General features: G+C 44.7%; 1 protein-coding gene and 2 long non-coding RNA genes across 3 annotated transcripts; 1 reads left to right on the plus strand and 2 right to left on the minus strand.

Moving 5' to 3' along the window:
• Window positions 1-3628: 3628 nt before the first annotated feature.
• LOC120674148 lies at window positions 3629-4274 on the minus strand. The gene is made up of 2 exons (XR_005674996.1): window positions 4044-4274; window positions 3629-3934 (listed from the first exon to the last, which is right to left on the minus strand). It is a non-coding gene; the product is annotated as an uncharacterized LOC120674148 (long non-coding RNA).
• Window positions 4275-12088: 7814 nt separating this feature from the next.
• Window positions 12089-12725, minus strand: LOC120675531. Its single transcript, XR_005675380.1, has 2 exons — window positions 12538-12725; window positions 12089-12435 (listed from the first exon to the last, which is right to left on the minus strand). It is a non-coding gene; the product is annotated as an uncharacterized LOC120675531 (long non-coding RNA).
• Window positions 12726-15230: 2505 nt separating this feature from the next.
• On the plus strand, window positions 15231-19019 carry LOC120676742 (probable LRR receptor-like serine/threonine-protein kinase At3g47570). Its single transcript, XM_039958068.1, has 2 exons — window positions 15231-18268; window positions 18405-19019. Exons 1-2 carry the CDS (start codon window positions 15280-15282, stop codon window positions 18794-18796), a joined length of 3381 nt encoding a protein of 1126 aa, XP_039814002.1. The 5' UTR covers window positions 15231-15279; the 3' UTR covers window positions 18797-19019.
• Window positions 19020-19489: the final 470 nt, after the last annotated feature.

Genomic DNA, 19489 nt, shown 5'->3' on the forward strand with positions numbered 1-19489 from the left:
GTTCGCTCTAGAGCACTCGGAATCATAGAGCTGGCCCTGTTAAAAGGCAAGAAAGAATGCTCTAATATAAAGAAAGAAAGCTAGAAGTTTAGGCTTCAATCTTCTCATTCATTCATATTTCAATCATGTAATAGCTTTGCGCAGAACCAATCAAACACATCTCTCGTCTACTTAGAAACACGATTTTTCAATACTTGGTTGCTCATGAAACCCTTCAACGTAGAAACCATATAAATAAATTCTGCTTAGGCAATGAGTTTAGATACACATAACTCCAGGGCGATGCCTCCAACACGACGTTGAAAACATTGTCGTTGCCCATCCGACAAGCCAGAGTTAGATTTTCACCCGGAGAACTGCTGACCTTTGCCGAAAGCATCACAACAGCTCCTCAAAGGAGGAAAAATGATGCCTAGACAGCGCCACCGATGTCGGCCCGACGCATGCATCAAGTAAAGCTTTCACCCAAAACTCCTTAAAGAAAATATCACCACCACCACGGGCAATCAAGCCAAATGATGGCCACCGAAGTCCCACCAGCCGAACTGAGTTGGGGAGTGGAGCAGGCTGTTGGCGTCTCTCATGGCCACCATGCAAGGGAGCTAGGGGAGGCAGTGGCGGTCGCCGGCTACACTACGCGACCGGCAGCTGCGTGCTTCCCCTGCGCCACTAAAGCATATGGTGAAAAAATATTTTGTTTTATTATTTACTCCCCATGCAGTGAACATAAATTGAATATTGATACTATGTTTTCTTGGATGATCAGAGTAGTGAACACTACGATTTTGATGGTAATGAATTGTACATGCATGTTCTTTTATATAAGAGGTGATTTCTTAGATATTGCACATGCATGTTTTCCGGCACATAAAATTATCAGATATAACAGTTCTGCTTATTTCTTTTGATGGGGAAGTTTATGAAGAGTGGCTCTCTGTCCACCTGTATGCATTGGAAGTCTTCGGCAGAGATTGTGTCAACCCTCTTAAAGCCTTGGAAGTCTTGCCTTAACTTGTCTTTGAGTTTGTTCCAGCTTGTGATGGATCATGGTGGTAAATACGACTACCAGTTCGATGCAGGACCTTTGTAGGCTATGATGAAAGACTTGGCCATAATAGGATCATCTCCCCCAGTTGATGTGATGGTGGCCTTGAAAGTCACGAGAAACTGAGTGGGTCCACTGATCCATCATATTTTGGTAGTTGGGTGGGGTTGTAGCCAAATGGCCAGGATGTTTGTTGCAGGGCTACAGAGAGTGGTGAATTGGGGTCATATCACCAGTAGAAATAGTATATCGAATGACGTTTTGCGCGTGATGTTCCATAAAGTTGTCATTGAATAGACCGCATCTATGACGAAAATTCAGAATTCGTCATAGCCCTTCGGTGACGGCCTGCAACCCCTGTTCAACTATGACAGAAATAAAACATGCATCACTGACCAACATCCATTTCATCACAAGTCATCATCGAAGTCCTCATCCTATGCGGATCAGTGACGAAGGTAAAATGTGTGTCAATAAATAGCATTTGATAGCGTCACAATACGGTGCGCCATCAAAATGCAACTCGTCATAGAACCGAACCGGCTGCCACGTGTAGCAACCTGGACCCACCGGTCCTCGTGCCACGCTAGTGTGTCAACTATGTCAATGCGGGTCCACTGGAGAGGTGTGACCCGAGCGCCCATGTGTACGAGTGCGGGCCTAGTAGGCTGATGTGGCTAACACTCGTAACTGTAGGTGCCGTTTGACAGGTCCAGTATGTCTACCTGTCACCCGGATCAAATAAGGCCTTTGATACAAACGGGTCCTACCCACATCTATGACAAGTTTAGATTTAAACATATTGGCCAGATCTTCCTTCATCCTAGCAAGATTGGCCTCATAGTTACCACTTATCGATGTTTGGGCATTAGAGTTTAGATGATGCGTGGCTGGATCAGTGGTGGCCATCGTTCTATGTAGTGTTAACAGGATTACGTTTAATCAAGTCGATCCAAACATCTTGTGGTAACAGTGGGAAAAGAGGGTTCGTCGTACGATTTGGTGGTGTATGGTGGCTCGAAGTTCACCAACTCATCCATTCGGCCAAGGCCAGGTGAAGAAGGAACTGATGTGAGCCATGGTGGTGTTGCTGAGCCAAGCACCATGACACCGGTCTGATCGGTCTGTTGGACTGGTCCGACCGCTCCAGCCGCCACAACACCGGTCTGACCGGTCAATTGGACCGGTCCGAATGGTTCGGCTAGGGATGGCTAAACTATGCTTGGCCGTGGTGTTTGCCCATCGAAGTAACGGTGCAGATGTAGGCATGACTGAAGAACTAGCATTAAGGGTTTTGGTGGAATAAGTATGATCTACTACCTTTTTACCCTTATCTAAAGATTGAAGGCGTTCATCAATTCCAATGAGCAAGTTATGCCTAAGTTGTTGTGATTCATCAAACTTGTTCCCCAAAGCAGATAAGAACTGATTAATGAAGTCAGTGGGTGAAGCGCTTACATAGCTCGTACTGGAAGTAGATGAAGTTGGAGATGAAAGTCGGCATGACGAATTTGTCCCTCTTGATCAGACCTTGCCGAGTCTTCCCGAAGCACGAGGCCAGCTCCTTCTTGTATTCAGTCTCAAATGCCTTGAGCTGGGCCTCCAAAGCCTGGCGGTGCTCCTCGGGTACGTCATCGTACTCAGCATCGATGACCTTCTTGGGGTCAATCAGAGATTTGTTTTCTTCCTTACCAGCCATCTCTATGGATGACTTCTTCTTCCCCAGCGGAGTTGCCAAAAAGTATGTTAACGCAGTTTAGGTCAACACACGAAGTACTAGAGTGCACGGATCGCAATTGATCTTCACCAGCAAAATGCCACGAAGATCGGTCAGACCGGTGGCACCAACCAGTCAGACTGGTTGGAGCGTGAAAACCTAAAACCTCAAGGTCGGGAGGGACCCCATCAGAGCTTGAAGATCTAGGGTTGTCCTTGAGTCGGCAAGCTACCCAGAATGCTCTCAAATGCCGTAGAGACGCAAGAATAACAACAAAAGGGGTTGGAAAAGCTAGGGTTTTTGAAAAAAATAAAAGGTAGATTGTATTGATTCGATTGTTGTTAAAAAAACCCTCAATCGGCCGTGGCCTTTATATTTATAGGCCGGAGAGGATGCACCCCTTCCAAATAGGTTTATTAAAAGATCGGGGAGCATGCACCCTTTCCAAATCGGTTTATAAAAGGATTCTAAATTACAAATCTTAACCAATTTGAACTCTACATGTTCTAACCGGTCGGCCCAACTGATCCGGCCGGTCGGCCACGGTATTTGCCAATTTTAGCTGTCAACAGCTTCAAGTCCATGGTGGTGCTTGACCTTGCTGCACACCCTCTAGTTCTTAGTTCTGGTTGTAGCAACCAGCTGGACTAACTATTCTATTTCGTATTAGGAATAGTTGAATAGATATAGATGGATAGAGAGATTTGAACTGAATGTTTGATTCCACTGATCGTATAGAGTCTCTTTTGTATTGTGACTCGTTAGTCTGTACCTGGTATGTAATTAAGATGTAACTAACACGTAATAAGGCGTGTTCACTATTTCTATTAGCGGTCGGGACAGTTTGGTCGAAATACACATATTCATGTACTCATGAACTTCTCCATACTTTTTTATTGTAGTATTGGCAATATTAATTATACTGTCCATTGCATCATATTAATTGTAGTGGTAAAGCTGGCCAGTACACCAACATCAGCACGACACACAAGCATGGACCTGAAGAACAGACAGCATGTTGTAAACTTGCGAGGCCAACAGAAGAGTCCTCCAAATCCCGCTGCATATATAGAAACGGCTCTCGGATTCCACCCTATCGTCCATGGATCCACTGCTTGCTTACGATTACTGCCCTTTACCAGGGATTGAAGGGCAGTCGGATTGCTCTTGAGCTGCAACAAATAATGATAAGGTAGGACTTCAGCTGGAAATTCCAAAGACGTAAGTCATGCAACGAAACCTTCTTGCGTCTATTTAGGAAAGGCAACAGTGGTATCTTACGGGAGCAGGTGCTTGGTCCACCTCGTGCGAGGATGCCGCCGACAAAAACCAGTAACATGAGGACGATGAGAAGCAGCTGAGCGGAGGTCGAGGAGTTCTTCGCCATTGTTACTACGGTGCAGTATGTGCCTCCAATCGAAGAGTTCGTTACCTTTGGAGAGGCGAGATGTGCGCGCCTAAGCCCTGGTGACTGTACGTTCGATGCTCAAAATATAATGCAATGCCAGTTCGAGGCTTCGAGCGCTTATAAAGCGTAGCCTCTCCACGCAGTCAAACGACTAGCATCCACTTGTCCACAATTATTAGTACTTGGCGGCACATAGGGCTATTTCTTACGATCTTCGTTCCAAAATCCAAACCATAGATGGTTCGTCAAATCAAGCATAGTCAACCACTCCGGTCGTCATGGGGGGTACAATTGGTCGTGAAGCTTTGGGTGGTTGGTGTGGATCGCTCGAGCTGTCTTCAATTCCTGGGTGAAAGGAAACTTCGTGTGCCAGCAACGAGTGACAGAGACACACACACATGGTGCTAGTACCGCGTACATTTGTTTCCATATTCATAGCTGTACATGTGGTGCAAAAAAAAAGCAAGAATCGTTGAAGCGCGATGATCGATGTATTGAGGTTCGAGATGGCTGCGGCCATTCTGTAGTGTGCTAGCAGCTCCTTTCAGTTTCCCTGACAACAATCCGGTACGAACCGGAACCTCTATTTTCTTTCTTGGCAAAAAAGGGTGGTCGTCCGAATGTGAATGCACGCGCTGAACATGCTGGAAGTATCGTGGAAGTCAAGACACAAGTCATCTGAACAGGAACGCACGCGCCCTTGCCCTGGCTTCCACAGACATTTGTTTGCATATCTGATTAGGTGACTAAATTGGACCAGGTGCCCTTAATAACGACCATGATAGCTGCCCATGTAATCACGGAATTACGTGATGACTGACGAAGTGAGAATACAAGATAAATGGTTTGCATGTGGCGTGCCCCTCGTGGTTATTCAGAGCATGGTAGATCGTTCTGTTGACTTCAGGGAAGAAAGTGGGTGAAATCCCAGTCAACTTCCTCTATCCAACGGCCCATCCTTTTCGTCCTCAATCAGTCACGTTCTACGTGACACAAAAATCGTCCTCTTCCGTCTTTTGTATCTTTGACTAAAACTCTGAAAGTGTTAGGTACGTAGAAATGAGGAAGAAGAAACTGACAGTACCTAAGACCCATCCTATAGTGACGCGCACAAATAAAGTTAACACCACCATGTCGCGCGTCACCCTAATATGAAATGTGATGCGCACAGATGAGGCGTGTCACCTTTCATTCTCCTAGACCCCCCGATTATGCTCCCGCAAAAAATGATTCACCTATAATATAGGTGACGGGCTATATGTGTAGCTCATCACCTATGTGTATGCCTATCTTACCAGTGCACATGAAAATTGCGAGCTAACAATGTTAAGATTATTGTGAGATATATAACAAGACAGAAGTTAGTTTATCATAACTATATATAGACACACACATAAAGGGACCTGCATACAAACTACGATATTACATAGTCATGATAGATCCCTGATAAATTCCGCCACCCTGAAGATGGCATAGACATATAGTCGGCGGCGTTCTGCATGACCGGCTGGTTTCCCAAGGCGGACAAGGTAGTCGTTCAACGAGTTGAACGGATCCTGCAGGACACGGATCGCCCATGTGTCGTCAAAGCCGAAAGGGTGGCCCAGATCCAATCCTGGATCGTCAGCCGCCAGAGCAGGGGCCGGAGCAGGGGCCGGCACAGGGGCTGGCACTGGAGCTGGGGCTAGAGGTGAGAGAGGAAGAAGGCGACGGCGGCGAGGGAGACTGGGTGAGGAAGACGGCGACGAGTTCCTGGGCACGTGGCGGCGGCGGCAGCTGGAGCGGGAGCTGGAACCCGACATTGTCGATCAACAACGACGAGGACGAGAGCGTCGGTGCGAGAGGGTATGAGGGGATGGGAGCCGAGAGCAGCCGGGAGGCACTATACAATGCGTGGGAGGGCGGGAGCCGAGAGGGCGGGCACAGTTGCCGAGAGTGCACCGGCGGTTGCGATTCCCAGAGCATCACATGACATAGGTGACGTGCTACATATATCGCACGTCACTTATGTAAAAATATAGGTGACGGGCCATGATGAGGCCCGTCACCTTTAACTAATACATATGTGACGGTCTACATACATCGCGCGTCACCTTTACCAGATACATAGGTGAAGTTCCAAGATATTGCCCGTCACCTTGATCTTGATCTAGTATTTAAGCGAAGAAGATGGGGTCATGCAAAAACCGAGCTTATCCTCCCTCGCATCCTCTCCGGTCGCGCCGCCGCCCGCAGGCAAGGAGGAGATCCGGGCACGCTGTCGAGCCCCTGCCCGCAGGCAAGGAGGAGATCCAGACACGCCGTTGAGCCCCGCCCGCAGGCAAGGAGGAGATCCGGTTACGCTGTCGAGCCCCCGCCCACAGGCAAGGGGGAGATCCGGGCACGCCGTCACGCCTCCTCGTCGCACCACCAGGCGCCCGCCCGCTGGTCTCCGATCTCCGGTCACGCCACCGCCTCCTCTCCGGTCTTCGGTAATGCCGCCGCCTCCTCGTCGCGCCCGTGGTCCCCAGTCCCGACCTTCACCTCCTCAACTCTCGGTAATTACCTGAGGCCTTCTTCTTTTTCTTTTTTTTTGTGTTCATTTGTGACCATTTTTTAAATGCTATATATTCATGGATACTTGCTGTCATATATATACTTGAGGCCTTATTTCTTTCTTTTTTCATTCGTGAGCATTTTTGGGAAATGATGATATGGGAGATAGATTGACCTCAGTGCTCACCAAGATATACTTGTTGTTCATATTGAAATAGTGATATGTTGCACACATAGATTGAGAGATAGACTTGTTGCTCACCAAGATAGATTGAGAGATCGATACAAGAGTACAAATTAAATTTGATTGTTCTTATAAGGTATTGTATACTTACACATAAACACCTCCGCCTCAGAAGGCATGAAGCACATGCCGCAGTCTAGCGAGGCTGAGCTGTTTATGGTAAGTATGCAGTAGCTTATGCCTTTCGAGACTGAGGTCTTCATGGAGTTTTATATAATCCAAACATATCTCTCCCAGCACTGATGTAATTTTGGAAATGCTAAATATTGTTCTGATGCTTCTTTTGAAATGCCAAATATTCATGGATACTTGATGTCATATATATACTTGAGGCCTTCTTTTTTTTGTTCATTGGTGAGCATTTTTGGCAAATAATGATGTAGGAGATAGATTGACCTCAGTGCTCACCAAGAGAGATTGAGAGACATACTTGTAAGCTATTGTGAGAACAATACGTAAATACCTTAGCCGCGAAAGGCATGAAACAGATGTCGTAGTTAAGCCTGAGGTGTTTATGGCAAGTACGCATCTGTTTATGCCTTATGAGGCTGGGATCTTTATGAATGGTTATATAATCCAAACATATCTCTCTCAATTCTGATGCCTTTTTTGAAATGCTAAGTATTATTCTGATGCCTTTTCAGAAACGCTAAATATTGTTCTGACGCTTCTTTTGATGGTTATATATTTGGTGTCACCTATATACTTGTTGTTTATGTTGAAATAGTGATTTGTTGCCCAGCGACCGCTCCCGGCGACCAACTATGTCGCATTTCAACCATCCAAACCTCACAATCTTTGACGAGCATGAGGTGAACTTCGATAATCCAGCTTTTGTAGGCCTCTTAGTACTTGTCAAGGTCCATGTATCAGCATACCCGGAGTTCCCTCCAAATGCCCCCTATGAGATCAATCGGTTAGCGATACAGAATGCAATACAGTAGCAATCTCAGATCTTGGTTCCGCTAGACAATATCTCACAGCATTTTTTTGATGACCTGGTGTTAGCCCAATCAAACGCTGAAGCCAATTGCATCCTGAGTACACCATTACTCCATATTGGGAACCAAATCCTTGCAATCTATCCATGGACGCCCCAGCATGGTTCCATTACAGTACCCTTTGATGGAAACATACCCAACTTCCAGACAACAGCTAGACGCCCACGATCACCAAAAAATAATGAACCACTCAGGCTTGTCATATCTGGAATGCGACCGCATCTTTTGCAGCCCATAGTAATACCTAGAATCTTTGCGAACATATGTCATGTTCGCGACGTCCAGTTGAATAGAAGTAATCTCACAATAACCATGAACACATATGCACCGAGATCAGTTATACCTAGGCTTGCACATATAGCCATCCGTAGACAATTGAAAACCAGTGATTTCCTCCTTCACAAATGGCCACTTTGGATTCGTGTACAAGCGCATCCACCGGGTGATCAATAAGCAATCCAGCGCGAGGTGGACGGTAACTGCAGTTACAACAGATCCTTGCTCCCTTAATGTTACACTGTTCCTGCTAACAATTGTCACTCTTACTATAGACCAGCCCAACTATCGAGTCCGATACACACTGTACTAGCAACCCGAAGGTGGTCAGAGTGCGGGGCCTTCTGGACAAGAAGGTGCACATGGAGTAGGTCATCGGCAGATAGGTATGGTACAACTAGTCTATACATTGCCCCTAACTACATTCTTGAGCACCAAGACAATCCAAAAATGCACTACCTCATGTGGATCCTCATGGAGGTCCCATTATTGAATCACCCCCTGATTCACCAGAAGAAGATTTGCCTCAAGACGATCCGGGAACAGGTTCCACCGAAACACCGGAGACACCATCGGGCGACCTTTAAGATACCTCCCATGTACTTTCATTGGGCGGCCATGAAGATGCCACCCCAGTAGTTTCCACCAAAATAGTTTGCACACAAGGCTACGTTTAGTTGAATTTCAATCCTTATGTATACAAGTATCCAGTTAAAACAATAGAACTTGTCCAACCATCTCTTTGCTAACACAACTCCTTTACAGCTCTGACGAATACTAAATCCAAAGATGAGGAGACACTGGAAGCGGCAAACACTAAAGAAAGTTGTGCTTGATGCCATGACTACCTGCCCATCCTCTGTGAACTTTGTCGTGAACATTGGTTGTGAATTCGCTGTGAGCAGCTGCTCGTGTGTTGGTTCCCATCCCTTGTATTCTATCATCATTACAATATGTGTTTGTTCATTCTACCATTGATTGTACTTCTAATTAATGCTTTTACAATATGTTCAATCTGTTGCAAAAACTAGGTGAAAAAGATGGGTTAAGTGCTGTGTGAGTGCTGGATCAAGATGGCTGCCAAATCCTGGCTGTGCTCTATGATGCAGCCGGAAGACAAAATGGCCCTGCAGGGGCCTAAAGGCTAAGGTGATGGGCAACAACCAGAGCACGTCACTTTTAAAATTCGCCTGGTGACAGCTCCTGGAAGCATAGCCCGTCAACTTTGCAAAATTATAAATGACGAGCTTTGTCCTAAGTCCATCACTTATTTTCGAAGAATGGTGGCGAACGTTGTACTACAACAGTCATCTGTATTTGACATAGGTGACGGGCGGAAACTTCATACGGGGGGCCCTGGTCAACATAAAAGGTGACGGTTGTTGGCACTTCTTAGCCTAATACGAATTACTCCACAAACGCACGGAGTCCTATTGTAGCTTTCACCAGAGAGTATACCTGGGATATCAAATCCAAGGAACGATAAGCTTCAACTTCGTCTAGAACGATTCAGCCAGACCCGCCAAGGAGGGAGAGGTACGAGGGTAGAGGGCTTAACTCCAGATAGATTACCTAATACTAAGCTATCCTGCCAGACTACTAACTTGATATGCTTCGGCGATCTCAGAGAAGGACTCAGACTAGGGTGAGAAGGGATGCCAACGATAGACAATAACTACTGTTATGAAAACACCCGAACGTGGTGGACTATGAGGGACGAACAAGACTGTCACCACTTGCCGCCTACCACTACAGTACCGTGGGGTGGAACACAACCTTAGATAGCTAACCAAGCCTAGGCACCATGCCTACAACTATTGATCTACTTACTCCTACCATGTACAAAGGCAGAAAGTAACCTCAGATAATTAGAGCTTGCTCCTTACACAGACTCAGGATCCCGCAGATTAAAGAAAGTAACTTAAGTAAAAAGTAAAACTAGCGAGACACTAAAGATAAACGATAAACTTACTCGAAAATATATATTTCCCTAAAGTGGCTACAAAAGTGGGGTAAGGTCGAGAGAACTCGATTCCGTTCCTTTAGCTTGGCTCCCGCCAAAGCTCTCACCTCACACTCTCCCTATTATAAACTAGAAAGCTACAAAACTTGAGACCCTTCTTGCTCCAAGTGGTGTGTCTTGCAAGTGAGGAGTGGGGGTCTTTATATAGTGCTTCAAGGTCGGTTCTGAACCCAAGCTTCACTTGCACGCGAAGTTGACCTGCTGCTTAGATTCCACGCGAAGGTTGATGGCTAGTGGCTGACCTATAAGGACAAGTGGCCTGGCCTAGGCCGGTCGGCCTGGCCCTTGTGCCACCTAGCACCGCCTTTCTATGGGATGGCTCTGATCCTCTCTGGAGGTCGGTAGTTTTGGTTCTCAGTCCAAAATAGTTATCTTGGGCCGGGCGGCCTGGTCAAGGCCGGACGGCCTGCCCGTGATGTCTCCCGACCCTCCGTTACACCGTCATGATCTTCAACGGTTGGATGTTGCTCCTGAGGGTGGTTCCGGGCATTACACGTCTTGTTTCTCTGATTCTGGGCCCGTGTTCCCTTTGTGCTTAGGGACTCAAGCCTTCTGATCTTAACTTGTGTATTCTGAGTTGATTCCTATTGGATTGGCTTGGATTTGTCCTCAGGATCACTCTGGTAAAGTTTCATGCCGAAATTCCATAGTTGATGTTCCGATCGGCCGGGCTCGGGCTTGCAGGTCTAAACATTGCCCATTTTGGCTCAATTTTGGATATGTTGTCCCTGAAACCAAATATACACCAAAACTTGTGGAACTCATTAGATTTGATAATTATAGCATGATTACACCCTATGTTTCATGAAATCAGGTGGAGCGTTTTCGGCGAAAACCATCGATATCAACCGCGAACAACGGCCCTATATTGAAGTTTGTCACCTATAAATTCAGATAGGTGACGGGCAAATGCCCGCCACCTTTGATTCTTAAACAGTGACGCTATAGGAGTGATGGGCCCGATGCTCGTTACCTTAGGAAGATGTTGCCGTCACTATTGGGCTTTTCTTACATAGTGATGCTTTAGTATTTGTTCACTTTAGGATTTGGATTTTACTTGGATTAATCTGTCAAGAACTATTTTGACATCATAACTTTGTAATCCCCACAATCCGTGAGCTTAACCACGCACTTGCAATATTTGTTGCGTTCTTTCCCCTTCTTGCTTGTGTTCTTTGATTTTTAGGCAAGGATTAGCTTTGGTGGCGAGATAAACCGGGAAGCACATGGTTGATAACCAAGAGAAGATGTGGTGCATCGATCGTGGGCTCATATCTTGTTGATCGCAAGCCAGATTGTTTGTGGCATGCTATCGACCAATTGATAGTTATCCTCCTGATGGATGATCAGGCAACCTCATGTTCCCATCAAGAATGGCTCCACGGTTCAACATCACAGGTTTCTAATGATGAAAAGTGATTATGGAAGCATATCTCCAAGCTTGGAGCTTGAATGTTCGAAGAGTAGTGAGTGAGGGTATGAAGCATGATAATCATCACGAGAGGCAGTATTTTAGTATTAGGAATTAGATATAGACTGATAGAGAGATCTGAACAAAATGGTTGATGCAGTTAGTCGTAGAGAGTCTCTTTTGGTTAGTCTTACATAATTAAGATGTAATTAACACGTAGTAATGTGTTTACTATATCTGTTTGCCATGACAGTTTGGTGGCAACCCACATCTATATCTATATCTATAATTATATTATACTAGATAATTATATGCCCGTACGTTGCTATGGATAGAGTTGGTATAAGTATCGAGATGTATATATAATTGTCTGTTCAATAATGTGTAGGGATGTATGTGATCGAATCGTTGATGGAGAGCACGTCTCATTAGCATATATGATAGATTAAGACCCCACTTGTTAATGACACAAGACAGACCAAACCAAAAACTTAGGTGAAAACTTTTTTACATATGTACTCATAAACTTCTCCAAACTTTTTTATTGTATACGGGCAGTTATACTGTCCATCATATTATATTATTGGTAAAGCAGGCCATAACGTGGACATCGGCAGAACACACAAGATCATCCTGAACAAGTGAATAACACAGAAGTGTAAGTAATTGTTTCATGCAGTAAACTTGCGAGGCCAACAGAAGAGTCCTCCAAATCCCGCTGCTCACAACTACTGCCCTTTACCGGGGATCGAAGGGCAGGATTGCTGTCGAGCTGCTGCAAATGATGAAGTAGACTTCAGCTAGAAATTCGAAAGACGTAATTTATGCAACGGAACCTTCTTGCGTCTATTTAGAAAAGGCAACAGTGATATCTTACGATCGTTGGCGCAGGTGCTTGGTCCATCTCGTGCGAGGATGCCGCCGACAAAAACCAGTAACGTGAGGAGGACAAGTAGCAGCTGAATGAAGGCCGAGTTCTTTGCCATTGTTACTGATATGCAGTATGTGCTTTCTACCTTTGGAGAGGAGAGTTATGCCTAAGAACTCGTGAGTGTGTTCGATGCTCAAGATACAATACCAGTTCCGCCACTTATAAAGCGTAGCCTCCATGCATTCCGACGAAGAACCAGCGATGTCTATGTTACATTTGTCTAAAAGTTGGTTGGGTGGAAATGTGGAATAAAAGGAGTTAGCGTGTGGAGACACGTAACCAATTGATATCAAGACCAATCTCAGTAGGGTTTCATAGACAATAAGGCCCCGGTTAGTTTTCCAGATTTTTCCTGTGCTACAGTAACTTTGAACGTTTGACCACTAATTAGGAGTATTAAATGTGAATAACTGATAAAATCTATCCCATAACCCCGGGTGAAATCGCGAGACGAATATAATAAACCTAATTAATGATTAGACAATGTCGTGCTACAGTAACCAATCTCTAATGACGAATTAATTAGGCTTAATACATTCATCTCATGATTTTTTGTCCATCTATATAATTAGTTTTATAATTAGTATATGTTTAGTACTCCTAATTAGTGTTGTAAAAGTGCCCAAAAATTTTCGTAACTAAACTGGCCATAAATTTTATGCCACATCAGTAAATTTGCTGAAATGGATGATCATCATAAGTAGATCAGAGGGAAAGCTTCATGAGATGATAAAGGAGATCCATCGCCATAATACTCATCCAACTCGGTTATTAAGTTTCCGGTATTAGTAATTGTGTAATGAAACTACGACCCGAGACTGACCTTGCCTTCTGAAGGAGCCAAGTTGAAGGACACTCAGGCAAGAAAACAAACTAGAAGTAGCCACTACCACAAAAATGATATGAAGTAATGTCCTGATTTTTTTCCAAGAGCAGGTCAAAATGTAATCCGTTCCTGCAAAAGGAGTGGACTACTGTAGCAAAAAACCCGCCCCTAGAAAGACATTTTCAAAGGCGGTGAGCGCCATTTGTAGGTGATAGTAGTGACGGCGAACATCAATGGTGCCCTTGAAAAACCTATTTCCAGGAGCAGGTCACCCCTCACCTTACCGACCCCTACAAACCCCTCTCGTAGTAGTGCGCTTTTCTTAGATAGGAGGTGCAACTATTCCATTTAGTCTTTCGCATGGTTGCTATAGTGTATATGTTAGGATGAGTTAAAGCTGGTGAAGGCACACCAAACGAACTCTCCACTAGCGCCTCGCTATCGACGGACACGTCACCTACCACAGAAAGAAAATCGCCGGTTAAATCAAAAAAAATGCGAGCACTAGTGCCAATTCAAAGACTTGAACCCTGGTGGGCAGGTTCTACCACAAGCAACCTTACCAGCTGAGCTACACTCACTTCACTTTATTTTTTATTTTTTAATTTTTTATTTTAATAGACATTTCAGCAATTCTTTTGTCATCAATGCAAAATTACCTTCCATGGCAAATACTGGTTTTGAAGATACCTCAACAACTTGATTTGTCCCATAAACAACCAGTACCGTCGACCTATCCATGATTATTAGTGCTTGGCAACGTAAGGATATTCCTCTCAATCTTCCAAACCGTAGGTGGTATGTCAAATCATGCAGTCACCTACTCCGATCCGGCTGTCATGGGTCTTTCTTCAACACAACGGGTCACCGAAATGAAGCTTTGGATGGTTGGTGGTGGATCGCTTGAGCTGTCTTCAATTCCTGGGTGAAAGGAAACTTCGTGGCCAGCAACAGAGCAACGAGTGACACAGACGACACAAGTTAGTCACACACAAAAGTCGTGATACCCGCGTACATTTGTTGCCATATTCATAGCTGTACATGTGGGGCAAAAAAAAAAGAAGGAATCGTCGAAGCCCGATTATTATTGAAGTTTGGAGATGGCCGCGGCCATTCTGTGTGCTACCAGCTCCTTTCAGTATCCCTGGCAACAATCCTAAATGCTGCCTTTTAACCGGTACGAACCGGAACGTCTACTTTCTTGGTCAAAAAAGGGTCGTTGGAATGTGAATGCACGCGCTGGACATGCTGGAAGTATCGTGGGAAGCCAAGACACAGGTCATCCGAACACGAACGCACGCGCCGTTGCCCTGACTTCCACAGACATTCCCTTGTTTGCACATCCGGTTGGGTGACAAATTCGGACCAGGTGCCCTTAACGACCATGATAGCTGCCCACGTAGTCAAATCTATAAGAATCATGGAATATTGGAATTGCCATGTGTCGTGGACGCATAATACTTTACTAGCCATGCCTCGTGGTTATTCAGAGCATGGTGCCATGGATCGTTCTGTTGACGTCAGGGAAGAAATTATGTGAAATCCCAGTCAACTTCCTTTATCCAACGGCCCATCCTTTTCGTCCTGAAGCAGTCACGTTCTACATGATACAAATCATCTTCTCTTCCTTCTCTGTACCTTTGACTGAAACTCTGAAAGTGTTAGGTACGTGGAAATGAGGAAGAAGAAACTGGCGAGGAACCTAACTAGCTTATACTTAACGTGCAAATAGCATATTCAAATTAAAAAGTATTTTGCAAGCAAGGGCACGTGCATGGAGCTAGGCAGGTAGATCCTTGTATAAATGCAGCTTGTTTCGCTAGTAGATCTCAGGAATCATTGAAATAGACAACAAGCACAATATGAGTGACAGAGCAAGAAGACATGTGCCTCCTGTGCGAATTCTCAGTCTCGGATCATCGCGGCTCCTAATTCTGGTTTTCCTCTCCTCTCTTTCGATCTTTCTAGTATTCCCTGCAGCTAATGCTGCTTCTTCTTCTTCTTCATCTAACACCGACTTCGAAACCCTCCTTTGCCTAAAGCTCCATTTCTCAAACCCCGCCGGTCTCCTAGGCTCATGGAAGCAGAACGATTCCCTCAGTTTCTGCCGCTGGCCCGGTGTTACTTGCAGCAAGACGAGCACACCTCGTGTCGTTGCGCTGGACCTCGAGTCATCTGGCCTCAATGGCCAAATACCACCCTGCATCGTCAACCTCACTCGCCTCACAAGGATCCTCTTCCCGGACAATCAACTCGGTGGCCAGATTCCACTGGAACTTGGGAAGCTGAGTAGGTTGAGCTACCTTAACCTCAGCTCTAACAACTTCAGCGGTTCGATCCCAAACACTTTGTCTTCCACATACCTTCAGGTGATTGATCTCGGCAGCAACAAGCTCAGTGGAGCTATCCCGGAAGAGGTTGGGATGCTCCGCAATCTTTCGGTTTTAGATCTTGCTCGTAACAGTTTGACGGGCAGCATTCCCGTTTCACTTGGAAGCAGCCCATCCCTTCTTTCTGTAGTCTTTGCAAACAATACCCTTACGGGGCCTATTCCGTCGGCCCTTGCTAACAGTTCTTCGCTTCAAGTACTGGACTTGGTAGAAAACAACCTTGGTGGTGACATTCCTCCTGCCCTGTTCAACAGCACATCACTTCGAAGATTGAACCTTGGGTGGAACAGTTTTACTGGGTCCATACCAGATGTTTCAAATGTCAACTCACCTTTGCAATATCTTACATTATCGGTGAATGATCTTGCAGGCACTATACCTTCATCTTTGGGGAACTTTTCTTCCCTTCGCTCGCTGTATCTTGCATCAAACCATTTTAACGGCATCATCCCAGTAAGTATAGGTAAAATACCAAACTTGCAAGTACTTGATATATCTTACAATAGTTTCCAAGGGACTGTCCAACCCTCCTTATACAACATTTCTTCACTCATGTACCTTAGTTTAGGCGTCAATAATTTCACTGATACCATTCCATTTGACATCGGGTACACCCTTCCAAGCATCCAAACATTGATCTTGCAGCAAAGTAACTTCCAAGGCCAAATCCCTCCTTCTCTGGCCAATGCAACAAATCTTGAGTTCATTAACCTAGGGGCTAATGCATTCCATGGCATTATCCCATCTTTTGGGCCTCTTTACAAGTTGAACACACTAATTTTGGCAAGTAATCACCTGGAAGCTGGCGATTGGTCTTTCCTCTCCTCGTTGGCAAATTGCACGCAGTTAGAGGTGTTGTCTTTGGCAACAAACGTAATGCAAGGGAATTTGCCTAGTTCAGTTGGTAGTGTTGCAAACCTCAAGGCTTTGTGGCTGCACGCGAATGAGATATCTAGTACCATACCACCAGAGATAGGGAATCTCACGAACCTCATAGAGCTTAGAATGGAGCAGAATAATTTTGTCGGAAATCTCCCTGGCTCAATTGGAAATCTTGCAAATTTGACTTACATAATTTTATCAAGTAACAAACTTTCTGGACAGATTCCAGTTTCAATAGGGAAACTCAGTCATCTGTACAAGCTACTTTTGCAAGAGAATAATTTCAGTGGAGCCATTCCTAGGGCGCTAGGTGACTGCAAAAATTTAATCACTCTCAACCTTTCATGTAACACCTTAAACGAGAGCATCCCAAAAGAGCTTTTCTCTCTTACCTCCCTAACAGAAGGTTTCGATTTGTCCCACAATCAGCTTTCTGGGCAAATCCCACAGGAGATTGGTGGCTTGATCAATATAGGCTCACTAAAATTTTCCAACAACCATCTTTCTGGCCATATTCCAAATAGTCTCGGTGCCTGTGTCCGTTTAGAGTCCCTTCACCTGGAGGGTAACTTTCTTGACGGCAGAATTCCTCAGTCTTTCAGCAATTTGAGAGGTATTGCTGAGATCGATCTCTCTCGAAACAACTTGAGTGGAGAAATTCCAAACTTTTTTCGATCCTTCAATTCTTTGAATCTTCTCAACTTGTCCTTCAACAATCTTGAGGGCCAACTGCCAGAAGGAGGGATATTTAAAAATTCTAGCGAGGTATTTGTCCAGGGGAACACCATGTTATGCTCTAGTTCCCCAATGTCACAACTGCCACTTTGTGTTGCATCATCAAGGCAGCGCAGTTCCCACAACCTAATAATGATAATTGGGATTAGCGTGGCTCTTGCTTTGATCTCTTTGTCATGTGTAATATTTGTTCTGTTGAAGTGGAGAAAGAGATCTAAGCGGACAGATCATCCATCATTCATGGAGATGAAAAACTTCTCCTACGCTGATTTAGTCAAAGCTACAAATGGTTTCTCTTCAGACAACTTGCTTGGTTCAGGGACATTTGGATCAGTATATAAGGGTGTACTTGAATCAGAAGCAAGTGAAATCGTTGCTATCAAAGTTTTCAAGCTTGATGAACTTGGAGCTCCAAAAAGCTTTGTTACTGAGTGCGAGGCCTTCAGAAACACTCGTCATCGTAATCTTGTAAGGGTGATTTCTGCATGCTCAACATGGGACAAGGAACGGAATGATTTCAAGGCTCTTATAATGGAGTATATGGCCAATGGCACCCTAGAGAGCTGGATTTATTCGGAAATGAGAAGACCGTTAAGTTTGGGCTCGAGAGTAACAATAGCAGTGGACATAGCTGCTGCATTGGATTATTTACATAACCGTTGCGTGCCTCCTATTGTCCATTGTGATTTAAAGCCTAGCAATGTGCTTCTAGATGATGTCATGGGTGCCCGTCTTAGTGACTTTGGGTTAGCTAAGTTCCTTCAAAGCCATAATTATTCTTCAAGTATTACTATTTCTACAAGCTTAGCAGGACCAAGAGGATCAATTGGTTACATTGCACCTGGTAATCATTTACTTTATTAATATCTCTTATCACTATAAAAGCTATAGCGCATCCCCTTAATATCATCCACGTTTTATTTACTTTTTCATAAGGAAACTTTTATCATTTTTAATAGTCCATGTTAAAAAAAATGCAGAGTATGGAACTGGGAGCAAGATCTCAACAGAGGGCGATGTCTACAGCTATGGAATCATCATCCTAGAAATGCTCACAGGGAAACGCCCAACAGATGAGTTGTTTAATAATGGTTTGAGCCTTCAGAAATTTGTTGGAAATGCATTTCCCCAAAAGATTGATGGGATACTAGATCCTAATGTCATCCCAAATTTCGGATCTGAAGGCATGGAGAATAAACTAGACCATGAAAATCACACAATCATGGGAATGTATAGCTGCATTACGCAGCTTCTTAAGCTTGGTCTCTCATGCTCTATGCAGACACCAAAAGATCGACCAAAAATGATGGACGTTTATGCTGAAGTGTCCACAATCAAAAGAACATTATCAGCACTAGCTACTATGTGTTGATGAATAGACACTTGGTTTTGTTTACATGTTGCGGACGCATTATAGTCTATGCTTATTTTGCTTATGTGACTGAGAATCTTCATGAGAAGCCTTTCTGTTCAAGTTCTTTAAAATTTAGATTGCGATGGTCTATAATTATGGTACTGAAGCATGAAAGCATATCACCATGAGTTAGGTAGAAGTGTAACTTCAAATATGACATGTATACATATTTTGTTACTAATTTTGATTGACGACTAGTTCTACTCATACGGTGTTGTCACGGGCCATGTAGTTCTCCAAGATGGCAAAATAGGCAATGTGGTCCTTGAACTTTTGCTCTTGGGTCAAGTTCGTCCCTGAACTCTTGCAAAGACCAATTTAGTCCTCGAACTCTTGCTCTCCGGTTCAATTTCATCCTCTATCCGAGCTGGACGTCCGCATTGGCATGCCAACTCAGCCAGTCATGTCTTAGGCACATGTTAAAGTTCCATGTTGCCCGTGCCATTGGGTTGACGAAATTCTGGTTAACACACGAAAGTGCAAGAACACGCAGATCGCAACGATCATCACCGGCAGCTCCTCTGCGCCAATCGGTATGACCGGTTGGACGGACCCGTCAGACCGGTTCTTCAGGGAAGACTGCAAAAATCTAAAACCACAAGCTCCGGGGGGACCCATCGGAGCTAATGGAGTTAGAGTTGCTCTAAGGTC

The sequence above is a fragment of the Panicum virgatum genome, chromosome 5N (assembly GCF_016808335.1).
Source record: "Panicum virgatum strain AP13 chromosome 5N, P.virgatum_v5, whole genome shotgun sequence".
Taxonomy (NCBI): Eukaryota; Viridiplantae; Streptophyta; class Magnoliopsida; order Poales; family Poaceae; genus Panicum; species Panicum virgatum.